This window comes from Symsagittifera roscoffensis, chromosome 3 (genome assembly GCF_963678635.1).
Source record: "Symsagittifera roscoffensis chromosome 3, txSymRosc1.1, whole genome shotgun sequence".
Lineage (NCBI taxonomy): Eukaryota > Metazoa > Xenacoelomorpha > Acoela > Convolutidae > Symsagittifera > Symsagittifera roscoffensis.
In genome coordinates, this window is record NC_087064.1 from 33,856,674 (window position 1) to 33,875,719 (window position 19,046).

Consider the following 19,046-nt stretch of genomic DNA (forward strand, 5'->3'; position numbering starts at 1 on the left):
GCTCGATATATTTCACGCTATTAACGCGTAAGCTGAGATTTTAGAAATCGTTCCAAATGGGTTCAAGAAAACTCATTTGCCATAATTGATTTGTTACTAGGAGCGAAATCTATCACTTTGTTTTTTAAATAGTGTGTGGGTGGTGGGTTTTTGCAAAAATAATGTGTTTTAGTTTTTTTACATTTATTTTTTCATGTTATTACTGCTCCATAGACCTCAAAAACGAGTCGGAACATTCGGGGCCTTGCCTCGATACGAGCAGTCTCGTTATAAATTTGCTCTATCTGTCCCGACTTTCGAAGAAAACGGAATATTGTTCCGACTTTCGAAGAAAACGGAATATTTATGCTCGGTGTGGTTTTTTTATTCAGTCAATTTTCACCGATCGAAATAATCAACAAAAAATTTCATAGCCCATTGAAGATATTAACTTCCTGAGTTCAAATGTAAAAAGATATTTCACTTCCAATTTTTTTGTACTGTTCTGGGGTTTGAAAATTGCCAAATTTGCCATGTTCTGGACTAAATTATGCGCGCTTTGAAGGGTTTATTCTTAATGCTGAGGGCGTAACGCGAATTAATTATGCGCGGCAAATTATCCCGCTCAACAAAATCGTTCCAAATTGAATTGAGGCTAGCAAATTGGTCGTATCAATCTCGTACGACACACAATTTCACAATTTCACACTTTGTTATTGTCCAAAACTTATAGGTTTTCAATGTTTTTTTTCACAAAAATTATTCGATATGAATTAAGGGACAGTCGGAACATTCAGAGCTTTGCCCTGATATACGAGCAGTCGTTCAATTCACTCTGCTAATCGAAAAGCAGCCAGAAAATTTTAATGACGTTGATTTACCAAATTTATTAGGATGATGCCAATTTAATGCTGGCTTAGCGTAAGTTTTCCAAAAAGTCCAAGTCTCACCAAAAAAAGTTTCCGCAGCATGTAGATTCTTTCCCTGTCGGGCCAAGAACAGCAATATTGTAAAGTTTCTTTTCGTCGTGGCATGCAGATATTCGAAAACTACTTTCAGTGGTCGTAACTATATTTATTCTGTGGGTCTTGAAATTTTATCTATTAGCACTCTTTAGCTTGGAAGGAGGAGCGATGAATAAGAGCTTGCCGCATGTATTCGTCGTTTATTGACTTCATAGCGGCTGTAAATAAATCAATTCCTCATCTGGTCTCAAAGGCGTTACTGATTCCTCTGATCTAGGGCCAGATTATACTTTATATCTACCATCTTAAATAATCTTGTTATATAATAGGTCAGTGTTGCTAGTTAAGAAAAAACTGCTCCTTGATCAAAGGAAACACTGACCGATAATTTGCACCTTGTAAACAGTGGGTTTTCTCCGTTTGGTTTTTACTGGTCTGAGGAAGACAAATAAGAACTTAGAATTAAAAGCATGCAAGGGCAGGCGCGGATCTAGGAATTTCTCGAGGGGGCGGATTTTCAAAAAAAGTTTTGAAAAATTTGTCGACCCTTTTTTTAGGTCGACCAAATTGATTTTCTGAGGTCTTCCAAATCTCTATAAAGACCCTAATTTGACCAAATTTTCTGCGCCTCAGGCAAGTTTTTGAAAAAAGGCCAAAAACGGCGTTTTTAGGCACTTTTTGGAAAACTTTGACCAAAAAACCGCGTTTTTTTGGCGCGCGCGCCCCCTCAAAATTAGTATATATTGTCGCCCAAGGAGCCTTAAGAAAATTTTAGGGTCCGCCGACAAAAATGGATATCTCAAAATAGTACAAAGGGAGGACCTGAATATCCCCACAAAATTTCCTCAAAAAAGCAGAATAAACAAGCATAGTCATTTGTAGCGCAAGTAACACAGTGTTTCAACATTGCAAATTTTCACACTTGCTTCGCAAACACTAGCCAGCAAACGACAAAACAAGCCCTACAAAGTTGATATAGGAAAAAGTAGCTATAAGCCTCGAATTAGTAAAACTTTTGCTATGTGTCGGATTCGAACCAATGATACAGCTATAGTGGCTAATAAAATGACAATGCTATATGCAGCGACAATGCCACCAAATATAAATACAACCAGTGCTAAGTGCCGCGTTGACCCTCCGATTAGTAGATTAGGAGCCTAACGTCGTTCCAACTGTGCCACGCGCTCACTTATAGATAGCCAAACACTTGCGACAAATAGAGCAGAGAACAGATGCCAAGAAGTTGTTAGTGCTAAAAATTGTGAGTATACCAAAAGTCCCTTCCAAATGAGCATTTTTATTTGCGAGTTAGGTTGGAAAAAAACTAGCGCCATGCAAAACATTACTCTCGCTAGCTCGCTAGTGTTATAACTAAATATTAAAAATGGAATGTAGTGGAGCCATAAAACCCAGTCAATAAATGATAAAAAAATTCAAAAAATCCCAGATTTGAAAATTATTTTAAAATTTCCAGTCTGAAAACTTATTAATTTGGCAAATGAAAACATACAGATTTTTTTTTGACACTAATTTGTTTTTCAGTGTATTCAAAAATCCGAGACAAAGCTGAAAGGGTTTTAGTATTACACCGCACCTGTCTCCTAGTCAAAAGTAATACGATACTAAACCCCTTTGATTTTTATTGAGATAGTAAAAATTGGATGAAAAAAATAGAGCCAATATCATTATTCCATCACATCTGATTTTTTTTCGACAAAGTGAAGTGGTCGTAACAAATAAGATTTGCTGAGGTATGCATTTTCTGTAGTACCTATCAAAGCAAAATAATTTACAGAAAAATGTTAATTTGTTTCGCAGTTTTTTGAAAGATTTTTTTAACAATTTGAAAATGAAAAAAAAAACTCACAAAAATATGAAACAGGTGATCTTGCTTTCTGTTCTACAGTTACGGAATAAAAAGCTTTCGGTTTTTGTCAATAATGCAAAAGAACAGTTTAAGTTTTCAGCGCAAATACTTGAGTAACTCGCTTGTTTTTGATCCCTGGTGGATGAAACAACTTAAAATGATCGGATTTGATCAAATAAAAAAAATGCTTCGAAGGCGTTTCCAGGTTTGCCCTTTATAACTAGTTAGAAAAATCATTTTGGTGATGAAACACTCTGCTGACCATTATTGAGTATATCTAGCGCTGATGCTTAAAACAAATCAAGGTAAAATTTATTTAAGAAAACTTTTCGAACGTATAAACAGATCGGCTGTTGCAGAAACGTCTAAGGATCTGTTTTGTTGCTCGGTTATGTTCAAGTAAAGGTCTTGGACATTAAAACGCCTCAATTGCCAGAAAAACTAAGGCCATCTTTTTTATGTAGGGCCTCGTATTTTGAACAATTCTCCTAGCTAATGTTTATGCGCTATAAGGAGAAAATAAAAACATCATCCTCCCAGTGCACATTATTGAACCCATAAATTCAAATTTTTGCAGTTTTTTAGGTTGTTTTGATAAAAAAAAAACCTGACGAGGGTTTTTTGAATTACAAAAGTACGTCTTTTATGCAAAATTTTTGAAGCTCCAATCTAACCTTTTTGTTCGGACCATTGAAAATGGGAAGGAACATTGTATTCGGGTGTCTGTTAGTTTTTTTCTTTTAGTTTTCCACGCAAAATGAGGTACCACAAATAGTTATTGGACTGGACTGAGCCATATATCAAACTAAAGCCCTTTCAGTTGTAATTAGAACCACCTTAAAAATTTTTTTCCTTGTGTCGAGAAAAACCGGTTTGAACTTTTTGATTTTCGTCGTAATTCGATTCAATAAAGCGAGCAAGCAGGCTTAGAACAGCTTTATTATGCCTCATTTGAACCCTGCAAACTTAGTTTTAAAAAAGCAAATTTAGTTTTTGGAGTTTTCAAGCTCCATTTTGGTAATCAAATTCTTCAGAACAAATCAAAAACTTTCTGCAAAAATTTGCAAAGCAATTGTTGATTTTTTTGAACTCTATTTTACATTTTTTTAATTTTCTATTTTCTATACATTTCTCTACAAAAATTTCTGTCCAAGTTGTCTATATTAGAATGACTGTCGAATATTTTTAAAATAAAGTTTTACGTCAGATCTTCTTAACACACCACGCAGAAAAATTACGCTAGTTTCGATCTTAACGCAGAAAAATAACCCAGTTTCGATCTTAAGAAAAAGGTATAATTATAGTATAAAAGGTATATGATCGAATTCCTCATATGAGCTGAGAAAGGAAGGATTTGAGCCAATGCAATAATTAAAAGTTTGACTTAATGTAAAAGAATCAGGCCGTTGGACGATTTGACTATTTGAGGGGCGAATAAAGCAAAGAACTCGACTTTATTTTTGAAAAGTTTCTGTGAAAAAAATCTGCAGAACCCCTTGTTTGTAATGTGTTTATGGGTAATTTGTGACTTTCTCAGCTCGAATCCATTAGCTCGAATTTCAAAACTCGAGTTTAATTTTTTTATAGAGCATTCATAAACAACTACGCTCCATATATTTGACGTGATAAAGACGTAAACATTGGTCGTGCTTGAAACAATTTGACACAGTTCCAATGAAAAATCAGCTTTAAATGAAAAATCAGCTTGTTTTGGTGTTCCTTGAAAAACGTTTGCAGAAGCTGCTTCAAAACAAAAAACTTTTTTGGAGCGCAGTTGTTTATGAATGCTCTATATATATATACATTGATTTATATACTCATACTGTTTTTTAAAGCTTTTTTGGACTGCATCAGCATTGGCATCAATTATGAACCGCATCCGCATGTCACATGTTATTTTATACACTTTGCAATTTAGATTCCATTCACTGAATAATTTAGGCTTACATTTTTCGAAAATTTTTTCATAGGTTTTTTTGAATCGCTGGATATATATCGTTTTTATGATTTTCTGATTTTTTTGATTTAATTTAAATTTCTTTCTTAGGGGTGATGAAATGATTGAAAAGGCTCAGAATTAATATTTACGCAAAATTTAGAATGGATCTTCAAAATTTTTTCATAACAGACATTTGTTGTAAGTAAAAACTAGTCAGAGGAGTTTTGTTGATATTGAAAAATATAAATTTATACTGTTTTTTTCTAAATGAATTTGATTGAAAATTTATATACTTAGAAAACTCTCAAAATTTTTTTTAACTTAATTGAAAAAAAAGAAGAATAGAAAAACTATTTCCAAAAGTTATTCTTTCATTCTAGTAACATTTCGATAAACCCATTGTAATAGTAGCATTTTATGGCTGGTTTTGAAAGGCGAATTGGAAACATCAAAGTTGTTTATTTAGGAGAGTAATATCATACAGACAGGTAAACAATAAACCACAATTTATATTGCAGCGTTTACAGGCACAATTTATATTGCAGCGTTTACCGCACAATTTAGCAGCGTTCACCGCACAATTTATAAATTAAATGTATACTGGGTGACATTGGAAACGCATCCTCAAGTTTTGCTTATTTTTTTTTTCAAAAAATGGGATGAATAAACTGTGAAATCATACAAACTGCCGCTTTTGAAATAAATAAAATTGATGACACTTCAGCAACTAACTCAAATCTGATGCTTTTACAAATTTGAATTTCGGATAGAAAGAAACTTGTGTATTGTGTCATTCACCAGAATAACCCAGTTTCGATCTTAAGAAAAAGGTATATTTATGGTATAAAAGGTATATGATCGAATTCCTCACTTGAGCTGAGAAAGGAAGTATTTAAGCCAATGCAATGAATAAAAGTTTGACTTAATGTAAAAGATTTCAGGCCGTTGGACGATTTGACGATTTGAGGGGCGAAAAAGCAAAGAACTCGACTTTATTTTTGAAAAGTTTATGTGAAAAAAATCTGCAGAACCCCTCGTTTGTAATGTGTTTATAGGTAATTTGTGACTTTCTCAGCTCGAATCCATTAGCTAGAATTTCAAAACTCGAATTTAATTTTTTTATAGAGCATTCATAAACAACTGCGCTCCAAAAAAGTTTTGTTTTGAAGCAGCTTCTGCAAACGTTTTTCAAGGAACACCAAAACAAGCTGATTTTTCATTTAAATTATTTTTTACTATTTTTGGATCTGTGTCAAATTATTTCAAGCACGACCAATGTTTACGTCTTTATCACCATATGTTTTGAAAAACAATAACAATCTTACCGGCACAATCGATTTCGTCTTGATTGTTGGGACAGTCTTGCTTCCCATTACACCTCCACTCTCTTGGGATACAGTAGTGCACCCCTGGACACTGCCACAAGTCCCCCCTCTCCCCAGCACCCCCGCATACTTTCAATTCACTGGTTTTGTTCACGCGTTCCAGGTACCTGGACAGCTCCTCAGGAAGACTCTCTGCGGCGTACTGGTCTAGTTCCTGCAGACTGGAGAAACGTGTAGACTGTACCTTGCTGGCCATGATCTAGAAAATCAGTTTCTTTTTTAGGAGAAAATTTGTTCATTTTTAAAACAGTTTGGATCAAAGTCACGTCCTTGTTTGGACGACAATTGGGGACAGGTGCCAACTCTTACCAATTGTTTGACAAATAGCTACCTCTTAGCACCGATACGCTTGTCTTAATATCAATTCCTTGCTCAATGACTCATGATATTAAAAAATTTGACAGAAGTATTGTATAATCGAAACTGAATTTCGCCACTCATAAAGATGATTGTTCCTGAGGCAGTGCTACAATCGCTCGCCCCTAAAAAAGGATTGATCGAGGAATTATCACTTCAGGGTGACAAACTGTAAGAAAATTGCCTCTTTCATATATGGTGCATTTAATTGTTGATGTTGACTAACTTTGTTCATGTTGCAGACTGAGATGGAAGGGAAAGTGAGAGTCCTGGTGTGTTCCATCTGAGTAATGACAGTCACTGGCCAGCGGAAGAAGTCCACGAGGAGACTACAGGTCTGCCAGGTGAATCCAGCCAGACACAGTATCACCAGAGCCACCCAGATGAATCTCCTCAAGTCCGAACCCAGCTTGGCCGCTCTGGCCACACCGTGCACCATAGTGCTTTCCTTAACACAGAGTCACTGGGTTTAGCTAACAATTTTGGATCCACTCAACAATCTCCTCCCCTATGCTATCTATTAAAGAATCTCCAATGATTTCAATTTATATGACAGCGGTTGTAAAATGACTACATCAAAATCCTGAGAGGTGTTTTAGTTTAAAATTCTTTAGCTTCGATTATCTCAACGACAGTATCAAAAATGATTCATTCAAAGCCTTACTTGGAAGAACAGTCGAGACAGCGCCGTGCAATCGTCATTGTCATCGACTTGCATCAGCCTACGAAGATGCTTCTCTTCACTCTCGCCTAAATCCGACAACTCCTTCATTAAATAGTCCTTCGTTGCATCAATATGATTGGTCGGCGAGGAGCCTCCTGTCGAGTTTTTCAGAATGGGTTTTACAGACTGACCGCTCGAAAGTAACGAAGATGATGAATTAATGTTAGAACTTAAAATGCTGTTCCGCTGATTACTTTTCGGTGCCACGATTCCGAAGTCAGGGGGAGCAGGGGGTAGAGTGATTCCGTGGATAATTGGGGTATTGGGCACAGTCAACGGTCTGGCTATTCCTCCTCCGCGAAGGGGAGGCGAGGGAGATGGAAATGTGACATGGTGGACTTGATTAGGTGCAGGTAGCGAATAAGAGCTCTGGAAATATAATCAAAAAGTTAATTTGCAAATCGGCCGTGCGTATTATTTTGCCCCAGAACTAGATTCTAATTTTTTCGGACAAGTTTGATATCATTTTGTCACATCCGTTTTCGACAGTAAAAAATACTTTGATTTACAAAATTCATGTCGTTTTGCGCCTTTTTGATTAAATTTTAAATAAGGTTTGCAAACGCGACTTTGCAAAATATAATTTCCAAGTCGACAACTTTATTGTTATGATTGATTACTCTTGAATAAAAATAAATTCCTGTCTCCTATCAGTCGGACAAACAACAGATGAAAATTAGCAGATCAAAAGAAATGGTACGGGGTTAACGCTTGGCATAAGGTTTTATTGCACGGTGAATATATTCAATTTCAATTTCAAAATTAGCCCTTCAACAAGTAGAGTCACTGAAATATAACCGGAACAAAGCGAAGTTTAATCATGTTAATCAACCACCGTCTCTGATTCCAGAGTCCGGATGGAATATTAAGCAGAGCGTAATATCAACAGATGATAACATTATTTTAGATTACATAGATAGCACGAAATTTTAGCCAAGTGCCCAAAATTTCGCTTTCAAATGGCACCTTTGGTATAATTTTACGAAATACATTTTTGGCAAATTTTAGAGGTGAGCGCACGCCGAAAAACGCAATTTTTTTGGTTAAATATAATTTTAAAGTGCTCAAAACGTCATTTTTAGCCTGTTTTTTTGTTTGTTTGCCTGCATCACAGAAAATTTTTTGGCAAAATAGGGTCCTTGTAGTCTTTTCGGAGAGCTGGGGAAATCAAATTGGTCGGCTTAAAAAAAGAAGAAACAATTTCTGCCCTATGGTGTCTACAACAACTATCCAACCCTTTAAATGACCAATTTAAGAACGAGCATACACGGATTTTGTACCTAATGACGAGTCCCCACACCCCCACTTTTTTGCAATAGGGGGAAATATTTCTAGGCATCCGTTTTTTGGATCTCTCAAACTAGCGCCCCTATGGTACTTCGAAACGAATTGCCACCCGAATTGCCAGAACGAATTAAGCGTAGGGTAAATAATGTAGAGGGTAACGAATCCCTCACCTTTTTGCAAGGGACTGGAAAATTGAAGAAAAAAAACGTATTTTTTGCAGCTAATAATGAATTTGGGTCGTTAAAGATGATTTCAAACTTTCTAACCTCTAGTGAAGGTCTATTGTAGTACAATATGGGAGACGAAGGGGTCCCGTTAGCCAACTCGAATCGACGAGGCTGTCCATTTGCGAAACGAAGAGGCTCGTAATCAAACGCAGGTTGCGCCGTCCACACACTATTCACCTCTCCCCCATTGCTTTGGTTGTGCTTACTTGGTGTATTTTTCACACTTTTCTGCGTTTGGGTAGTGTTATTCAAAGGAGAATTGGGGATAGATGATTGTTGAAAACTACTAGGGTAAGTGTTGAAAGCTATATCGCCATTTGGTCCGTATAACAAATAGGGTGTATGAGGACCATTGATAGGCGGTGAACTGTTCTTGAATTGGATTTTTGGCTGATTATTAAAACCAGATGTTGCAGACGATTTGTTATTTCGTTTTTGTCGCGGCATGATTACGATATCATGTTTTCAATTTAACAAACAAATAAATACCCATAAACTTTTGGGAAGTTAGTATACCACTCAAATAAGAATAAAATAAATAACCCAAGGATTGTTTCTTCAAACTATGAAGCTCATTTATAAAGTCTCCAATGCACCAGGACAAATGGGTAATGAGAATTTTCAAAGTAGGATCGATTTTCATCTGCTAGCCCTGTGCTTATTTGTTGATCACTTAAATAAATTAACTTGTAGCATGTTTCCAACCAGGTCTACAAATTCAGCAATAATTTTAGACAACATTTTTCTTTTTGGAATTTATGTTTACGCTCCTTCATTAATCAAAATTCCCTGAATTTATGTAAATGGCTGGTAAAACTCGAAAAACACGGCTTGTTATTGGCCCAAAAGTCAGCCGAAGTAAACATTTTAAGGGCTATCTTACATTTATAACTATGTTAGTCCAACTTTAACTTCATTTATAGCAGGCAAAAAAAGAGAAAATGACCAATTCATTGAGATAAGTTCGCATGTTGTATCGAGATCTATTTTTCGATTCATTACAAACAACAAAAGCTTTAAGGTGGGATTAAAGGGAGACTTTAATTGAAGTTGTTACCTGCAGTTTCGCCCGTCGTCGTGGATTAAAATGAAGGGAGTCGCAAATGATAAACAGGGACGGGAAGCAAGTTATACCAGCTTATCGCATAAGTATGCGAGGGGTTCTGTTGGTACTTTATATCTGCGGAGAATCTGCTCACGAATTTTGACATTTGGAGACAGTCACAGAAAGCTGAAAAATCAATTTGTCTGATCGAAACGAGGGTGAAAATCAGACAATCTTTCAGCACTTATCAACTCAGCTGTTAAACCTTCCTCTTTTGATTTTCTCTGAGCAAAGAAATCGGTAATTCAAACTTTTTAGTGAAGGACTTTTAACGTTCTTGAGACATGGCCTCTCAAAAAACGTAGTCTAAGTATTTTGTCTATTAACTTAAAAAAAACCTGTTAGAACTATAGACTAGACTTTATTTAAAATTGAAGCTTTCCGAATTGATGGTAGCTAATTTGAGTCACTACGATTATGCCGGAAAAGTAAAATTAATTTTTAAGTTTAATGTTGGTTTCATTATTTGGATCGATGAACCGATTTTTTTAAAAAAAAAATTGATAAAAAATTGATAAAGATTTTAAAAAATTGATAAAAAATTGATGAAAAGGAACATAAAAAGCAGACAGCTGAAAAAATGTCGATAAAATCAAGGAAATTGCAAGAAAAACAAATTATTTTAATTAGAAAATATCATGGCAGCAATCTGAAAAAAAATTAGACGAAACCCATCGAGTAAAGAATATAAAACAAAATGTAAGAAACAAAATTAACCAAAATTTTTGTATGCTTGTCTGGCGTGAAGTTCGACTTGAAGAAAACTTGTAAAAAACCCAATTTATAGTGATAAAATAGTTCTGAAACAAAAAGTATCCAACGGTGTTCATGCAAAAAACTAATAGGTAGACGACAGTGGAAAATTAAGGTGGTAAAATTACAAATTGCTGGTATGAATCAATAAGATTTTCATTTATAGTAAAATTTGCTTAATTCCGAACAAAACTCCATGATTTGGACAGTGAGTTTATAAAGACAAGCAGAAAAATGATAATCCGGCGCCCGACCGGAATTGAATACAGGACTTTTGCCGTCCCAAATATGGGCGTTAGCTGATTAAATGTGTTGAAACGGTCATTGGATTTGATTTATTATAAAAACTGTACCATCTTTTGGGAATACGTTAGCCAAACTGCTATGGCTGAAAAATCTAGTGTCTGACTACAATAACCTTGCTAATTGCGAGAGTAAATTTTGCAACATTTCCGATCATTTTATATAATTTTTGTTTGGAAACGCTTGATCAAAAGATAATAATTTGTTTAGCCGGGTTATATAAGATAGTCGTACAGATTTGAAAAGAAAAGTTTAGTGTCTTTTTGTGAAAATCATGAGATGACGCAACTAGAAAAACGCGTAGAAATTTAGTAAATTAGGCATTAACGGCTCAATTGTTTTAAGAAAAAAACAAAAAAAAATCGCGAAAAAAAATCTTCGATTTTTTTGTTCAATTTTTTTCGCTAAAAAGTTCAAAAATGTCTGACACGTTTTTGCCTAAGAAGAGCTAAATAAAAATTTGCTTTAACTAGCTCTTCTCCGGCAAAAAATTATAAAGTTGTAAGAGTTTTTAGTGTAAAAGTTGAAAGAAAAAAAACTTCGAAGCTTTTATTCATGTTTTTTATTTATTAATTTTTTGAAAACAATGGAGCCGTTTATGCCTAATTTACGAAATTTCTACGCGTTTGTGTAGTTGCATCATCGCACGACCTTCAACAAAAGACACTAACTTGAAAAAAGAAGAACGGATTTTTTTTCCGAAAATGTGTTCGGTCGGAACATTCTGTGCTACCTGCCCAGCTACCGGCTTTTATTGTTGATTCTGTTATTACTCGACCCTGTCCGATGATTTGATTATTTGTGGTACCTGCATGGAAAACAAAAAACAGCCAAAAAGTATTTAAAAAATAAAACACCAAATACATACTTCCTTCCATTTTCAATAGCCGGAACAAAAACGCAAAAATTGAGTTGCTTTTTTCTTTAAGATATCTCCAGTTGCCTTGTTCCTTTAAAATTTTACCATATATAACACAGAGTCAAAGTTGTTTTTTGTAAACACGAACGACAAAACGCCGATAGGAGAAATGTAATTAGCAAAAAGTAATGAAAAAGGCAAGAAAACGACACAGTTTTGAAAAACAAATGCTCTCTACGGAAATCAAAACACTGATTTCGAACATCCAACTTGACATCTCTACGCAATTTTGTTTCTGACGCTTAAGAAACAAATCAAAGTTTTCCTAAACAGCGAAGAGCACATTTTGCTTCATCTGCAGCAAAATTGATAACAAAATTAGCAATTTCGGAGTTTTGTATTGGAAAAAGTGAAGCCGTGATATAGCTATAACACAATTCTTGCAAGCTTGCTGAAGCAAGTAAAAAGGGGAATAAAAATTAAATAATTAATGTCCCTTTTTTACTCATAAATTTTTTTTTCATTTTCACCCATTCCAATTGCAAAAAAAACACATATGATAATTTCGACCTAAAGTCTACCTAATGTTCAACACACAGAAGCAAAGCAGAGCTTCGCACTACTAAGGACACAACACAAACATAAAAAAAAAACCTAAGTCGAATAAACTGTAAACTTTGAAAAAAAAAATTAGGTAAACAAATCTTCGATTAAAAAATTAATCCAAGGCCCGGCTAAAGCTGGAGGTACGTGTTTGATAATGAATGAAGTTGCTATACTGATGCAGCACAAAAAATGTGATTTCAAAAATTGGATTTTGCTCAAAATTTAGTTGTTTCGATAGTAAAAAAAGCGACAAGGCTGAAAATTTTGAGATAAACAATTTTCTTAAGACAACATTTTTCCTATAAAAATTACGTAGTCGCCGCTTTTGCAGGAACACTTATCGCAATTACAGGGTGTTTCAAATAAACTGTAATGTTATAAAAGCTTCTCATTTCATAACTGTTGATCAGTTCGACTTCAAATTCGGTGATATTATGTAGAACAGGCGGAGATTTGATAAAACTCAAAAACTGCGTTGATGAATTGAACTCGATAGTGAATACCCGCGATTTTCCAACTATCTCACGCTTCCACGCAACAAAAAATTTTTTAAACTATTTGTTCATACGTAAATGAAAACAACGAAATGGTTTTCTTAGTAAACGAAGAAAAACGGATCATTTGTTTGTTTGCAATTTATGAATCCCCAACTGAAGTTCGGAGAAGATATATCAATGAATATTACATTGCCCCACGCGTTGCATCAACACTTCAACTTACGCAGTTTATCAGAGTGTGGAAACGGTTCCAAGAAAGAGGCGGGTTATCGAAATTTCAAGGGCAGCATCGAAAAGGAACGGGGTTACCAGGAACCGATGAAGCGAATACCAGTATTATAAGACACTTTGATTTTCATCCTAAAGATTCAATAACTAAAGCAGCAGCTGGTTGGGGGTTGAGCCGCACCACAACTTGGAGAGTCGCGAGAGCTGCCAAAATGAAGCCCTACAAAGTGCTCAAAACACACCAAATTGAAGAGACGAACTTCGGCTTGAGACTTACTTTTGGTGTCTGGTGCTTGAGCAAGATTGAAACAGCGGCAGATTTCACATCACGGGTGATTTTCTCAGACGAAAAGTGGTGGGTGCTCGACAGCCCTCCAAATTCTCAAAACGATAGGAGATGGAGTTTAGTTAACCCCAGAGAATACGCGGAGTGCAAGTACCAGGGCAAAAAGAAAGTGATGTGCTGGATGGGTTTCCTTCAAGGAGCTGTTCTTGGCCCGTTTTGGTTCGTAGACGAACAGCAACGACCAATAACACTGAACCAGTTTTCGTATCTGAACATGCTGGAACACGACCTCTGGCCAGTCCTTCGAGAACGACGAAACTTGAGGCGCATATGGTTTATGCAAGACGGAGCCACATGTCACTGCACGGGACGCGTACTCAGTTGGCTTGGGACAAAGTTCAACGACAGAATTATAAGTAGACGAACCCCTATACCCTGGCCACCTCAGAGTCCGGACCTGAATCCCCTAGATTTTTGGCTGTGGGGTCATCTGGGGAAAATTGTTCATGGTGCGAATCCACGAAGTATTGACGAACTCATGCAAACTGTAGAAGATGCCCGAAATACAATAACGCCCGATAATATCGAAGAGTCATTGAGAAATTTGACGAAAAGATTACAAAGCTGTGTTGCTGAAAACGGCGGACACTTTCAGCATCTTTTATAAAACAATTTTATCAGATATTCAAATCTCCGCCACTTATCTATCTTGTGCAGAAAAAATTGTGTATTTATCTCTTCTCAAAAAAAAGTTATAGCGTTTTATAAAATTACAGTTTATTTGAAACACCCTGTAGTTCCTTCAATTAAACTTTTCATCTCGGATTTTCTTATGTAAATTTTAAAAAATTCAAAAAGTTTCTACAAAACGATCAAAAATTCTAGAAAATGGTCAAAAGGTTTTCCAAAACCCATAGGTTTTTTTTCTGCAAAAAACCAAGTTGTGGCCGCTCAAGCAGAAAAGATGATTCTCAAAATCTCAGATTTGGGAAGGTAGTTCTCGAGAAAAGTCAAAAATTTTGAGACACAGTCAAAATATCAAAAAAAAATTCGAAGGCGATAAGACTTTGTGTAAAAAATTTTGTGATTGGCCGCTAATGCAGGGAGATTCCCTCTACGCATTATCTCAATTGAACCCACATTATCGGTTTTGAGTGGCTGGTTTTTGAGAAAAGTCAAAACGATTCTCATAACGGTCAAAAATCAAAAATTGACTATTCCGAGGGCCATAATTTTCTGCGTAAAAACTTTTGGTCAAAGCTGCTTCAAATTCCACACGAGTAAACATTTTAAAAAAGTTTTGGTATGTTGATTTCCTAACCACAGAGTTGCATTACCGAATTGCCGAAAAAAATGTAAAGAAAAATTGTTAGGTGCATTAGCAGTGAAACTGAATTTGAGAATAAGAAAAATTTTGTAACAAAATTTGGATTTTTTTTAATGGAGCGATTAAACTATCCTGCTTTTTATTCGGAACTTCGCCAATTAAAAATCCAATAGACTCAAAATATTTTCTATGAGTTAATTTGATTTCATGAAATTAGAAAGCAATAATAACGCGACCACTTTGATAATGCAAAGTTTTTCCGTCTATTATCCGGAAACAATTTTTTTTCGACCATCCGAGAACAATTTTTTTTCGGCTATCCAAAAAAAGTTATTTTTTGATTATCAGTGAACAAAAAAAATCGGCTAACCAGTAAATAAACAAATACGAGCAAAACAAATTCAGTGCCTTGAGATGGACACAGAGAACAGGCTCCAAAAATTGTTCAAAATTTCAATTTTTTTTGCAACTGTTTTCAAGTATTTTTCCTCAGTAGCAACGTTGTGTCCAAAACAAGATCTTTACAGCGTTTCTGGATAGATCAAGTTTCGCCAATACAAAGAAGGTTCGATCGAATTTTTAGGTTTTCAAAGCAATCCATTCCCCAATCATAAAACTTTTGAATTTTGAGGCTCTATAAATTATTTGCGATGAGGGAGCTATAATGGGAAAAAAACTTTTTCATTATATATGACAAAACAATTTAACATTTTCAGCGATTATTTTTGGTGTGGATCAATCGGATTTTTTGATTTTCGAGGAGTTTCGAGGTAGCTCAAGTTTAGCCGATTCAAAAGGAGCTCGAGTGAATTTTCAGTTTTTTAGAGCAATTTTCCCCCAACATATAAATTTTCTAACTGAGGGTCTATAAACTACTTGAGATGGGGGCTATAATGAATTTTGAAAAAAATTTCACTATTTATGGTAAAACAATTTAAGATTTTCAGCAATTAATTTTTGGTGCGGATCGAATCGATTTTTTTTTGCTACCGGGAACACAAAAAACTTCGACTACCCGGGAACAAAACAAATTCGGCTATCCGGGAACGAATTTGTTTTTCTGCTATCCGGGCTCTCGGTTCCGTGACATGCCACCGTATTATGATCTGTCACCAAGCAAACACAGTTACACAGTTACAAAATGGGTAAGTCTAACAGATTTTTCAAACTGAAAACTTTCAAAGGCCGCGCATACAATTGTTTTTAAAAAACAGTAACCAATATTGAAGGCTTAGATGGAGAATTTTAACACACTAAAATTTTGTGAATTGTCAGAAATAAAACCATATTTGTCTAGATTCATGAGAACCAGCTGCGCAAATGCATTTTATTGTAACTTTAGCAGTGGATATTGAAAAAAAAATCAAAGTTTGCTAATATATGAGATATAAAATTTTAATGATCTTTTGCGTCGATTTTCAAGAAAATGTAAATGAACGGGAAAATGAAACCAAAATTGAACAAACCGGCGCAAAAACCCGAAAAGTGTTGCAAAAAGTTGCTGTGATTAAAGTATTACCTAATCGAATTGCAAAACGTTTTAAAAATTTGTACAGGTCTTTCAATAAACACTACAAAAATCAACTTTTTCTGATCACTTTCTGTTTTGATCAAAATTTAATGACTTTTAAGATTTGAAGTTTCCAAGCTTTCAGTGAGCCAGCGGTATTTCATTATCTTACCGGTTTTCCGCATACCAGTTTGTGAAAATAAAGGAAACTAAAAGTGGCCAGAGACTGGCTTTTTCACCGTTTGGATTTGTAATATAAATAGGTGGCACAAAGATCCGAGGCAGCAAGCAGGGAATAACACACAAACATTACTTACGTTTCAGAATTCAAAATATTTCTTTATAAGTCGTCAAGTATTATAGAAGAGTTCCGGCGGCTGTAAAATAAGCAAAGAAACTCCCTTCTGCCATAAATTAAATAAAAAATTTATCACCAGAATTTTGAAATCACGAGAAATTGGACTATTTGAAATCTTCAGCTAGCCTTCGCATATGGTGCGTTAATACGTTGCATATCAGAAAAACCTGAATAGTTTAGGTCTTTTGAATAATTAATTCAGTAGGATGGCACGCTTCATCTGTTTTATATTATATTTTAGAAATTTAGAGAATATAGGCCGACAACCGCCAACGGAAACCTTTTTCAAGCGGTATTTTGCCGTCAAAAATTAGGTAAACTCCATTGAGAAACAAAATTGTTGTCATGAAAAACTTTTTAAACCTCAAATTCTATAATTTAACGCCCCCTACGGATACAAACATCATAATTAAAATCTGTTTTTCTGCAAAGCGAGGCAAAATTAGGTCAATAAGCCAATAAATTTACAGCCGAAATTTTTGAGGCCAAATAAGAAAAAAAACAGAGAAATTACAAAAAAAATCAGATGTGGTAAGCTACAAACTGCTGAAATAGACAAAACACCTTCAATTACATTAAAACTTGTTTGCAACACAATCAAAATAATTGAAGCGCAAAAAAAGAATCCGTGACGTGACAGCTAAGCCGACAAAATGTCAGCGTACAGCCATAAGCAGACATTTTTCTGAAAACAAAAAACGCTATTCAAAGAGTTTGAAAGAAAACGGACCCGGCAAGGTTTTGACCTAGAAATTTTAACCTCCCAGTCGTAATTGTTAACTCTAAACAAAGTGCGCTGAAGAAGCTACAAAATTCCAAGGAAATATAAACCAAGTTTTCTGTTTTACGAGTTATCCCCCAAAAAGTCTGTATTCCGATTTGATGACGCTTGCTAATCGCAAGCGTAAAAGCAATTAACTTTTCAGCCCAAAACACTTAGACTTCAATTATCTGCATCAATACAGTATAACAATACCAGTTAGAGAAAGATAGAGAAAGTTAGGTTTCATGCTGTAAAATAAAACATTCTCAGAGGTGAATCAATACCAAAAACTTGAAAACAAATAAATAAATGGAAAATTAATAAGAAAAAATACCATCCTTCTAAAGTTAAAATTTTTTGAACTCATTTATTTACAGGAAAAAGTCCTTAAAATTTTTAAATAGAAGTTAAAAAATTAAAAAGCGTTATCAAAATCTACAAAATTTAAACAGATAACTGTTGACTTGAACGAAAAAAATTATTTCAAGAAAACTTTAATTTCATTTTAGAAATTTAAATTCAAATTCGCCTCCTCAAAACTCACACATGGAAAACTCAAAAAATGAGGTCACGAGTCCGCTATAGAATAAACCGAATGCAGGAATAGAAAAATTTAGCGAGCAGATGGTTGGATGAAGTAAAAGAACAAATAAACCGAAAAAATTAGTGGAAAGGATTATTTTACGAAAAAAGAATCACGCTTGAAAGTTTTGAATTTTAGGTATTGCTTGTGAGTGGCACTTTTTTGAACATTATCTCATAAAGAAAAAACTGGATCATAGGATAAATATTTTTATTCCGCTGTCAATTGAGAAAATTAAAGTCCATTTTTGAGACTAGAAGTCATTGACATTTTTTGTGACCTTTACCATTTGGCTGTTACATAGCGGGCATAGAAAAGCAAAAGAACTGATCTTAAACCGAAATCAAAGTCAACTTGTCAAAAAATCTTATTTGAGCGAGAGCAAATTTCCAGACTTTTACAGGAAAAAAAAATTAGAAAAAAAATTATCACAACCTGAACAAAAAATAATTACTTCTTTCTTTAGTTTTGCGAATTTGGCATTTTAGAGCAATCGTAAAAAAGCAAAAACTTCGAATAGAACGATTATTTAACACACGGGCGAAGTTGTAATTCGCATACACAAGCAAAAATATGACTGATGACGCTACTGGGAAATACTAAATGAGTAAAACTTTGAGTCTGCCCAGGTTCGAACCCTGTTATTTTGTTGCGGGTCTCCTTACTTACCTCTACGCTACAGATCCATGATACCCTTGAAGCTAAAGTGCTAATTGTAATACAATAGTCTGTGTTAATATCCTGAGCATTAGCAGTACTTAATAGCTGGTTATTGATCTTATGCACATTTTTTAAAAATGAACACTAATATTTGCGACATAGGTTGGAAAAAAAAGAGAGTTCATACTATCACACAAGCTTTGCTTGTATAAAAAGCAGGCATGCTCCAATTGTGTCTGAGATAATCGAGCTGACTAAGATGAAAAAATGATTGAGATTTTGTTAGTCAAGTTGTTTTGCCTGGTAAAAAACCAATATTCCGTTTTCACGGCGCTTGCCTCTCGGAAGCGTAAAAATCACCAGTGTAAAATGTTTGCTTAAAAACAACATTTACAGAATCGCTCTATATTGAGGAAAAAGTTCTTTTATACTGGCAAAAAAATGATTGAAAAATACTAAATTATTCAAATAACCTTAT

The 19,046-nt window shown here is 34.9% G+C and overlaps 1 protein-coding gene across 1 annotated transcript in view; it reads right to left on the bottom strand.

The window, feature by feature from the left end:
• The window catches only part of LOC134842379 (uncharacterized), a 52,232-nt gene extending 42,650 nt beyond the window's left edge, over positions 1-9,582 (bottom strand). The window contains exons 1-4 of the mRNA XM_063858687.1: positions 8,770-9,582; positions 7,157-7,585; positions 6,719-6,940; positions 6,076-6,334 (exon numbers count right to left, since the gene is read on the bottom strand). Of these exons, the coding sequence (XP_063714757.1) occupies positions 6,076-6,334; positions 6,719-6,940; positions 7,157-7,585; positions 8,770-9,177 (1,318 nt within the window). The 5' untranslated portion in view covers positions 9,178-9,582. The remainder of the gene's footprint in view (positions 1-6,075; positions 6,335-6,718; positions 6,941-7,156; positions 7,586-8,769) is intronic.
• Between the last annotated feature and the right edge of the window lie 9,464 nt (positions 9,583-19,046).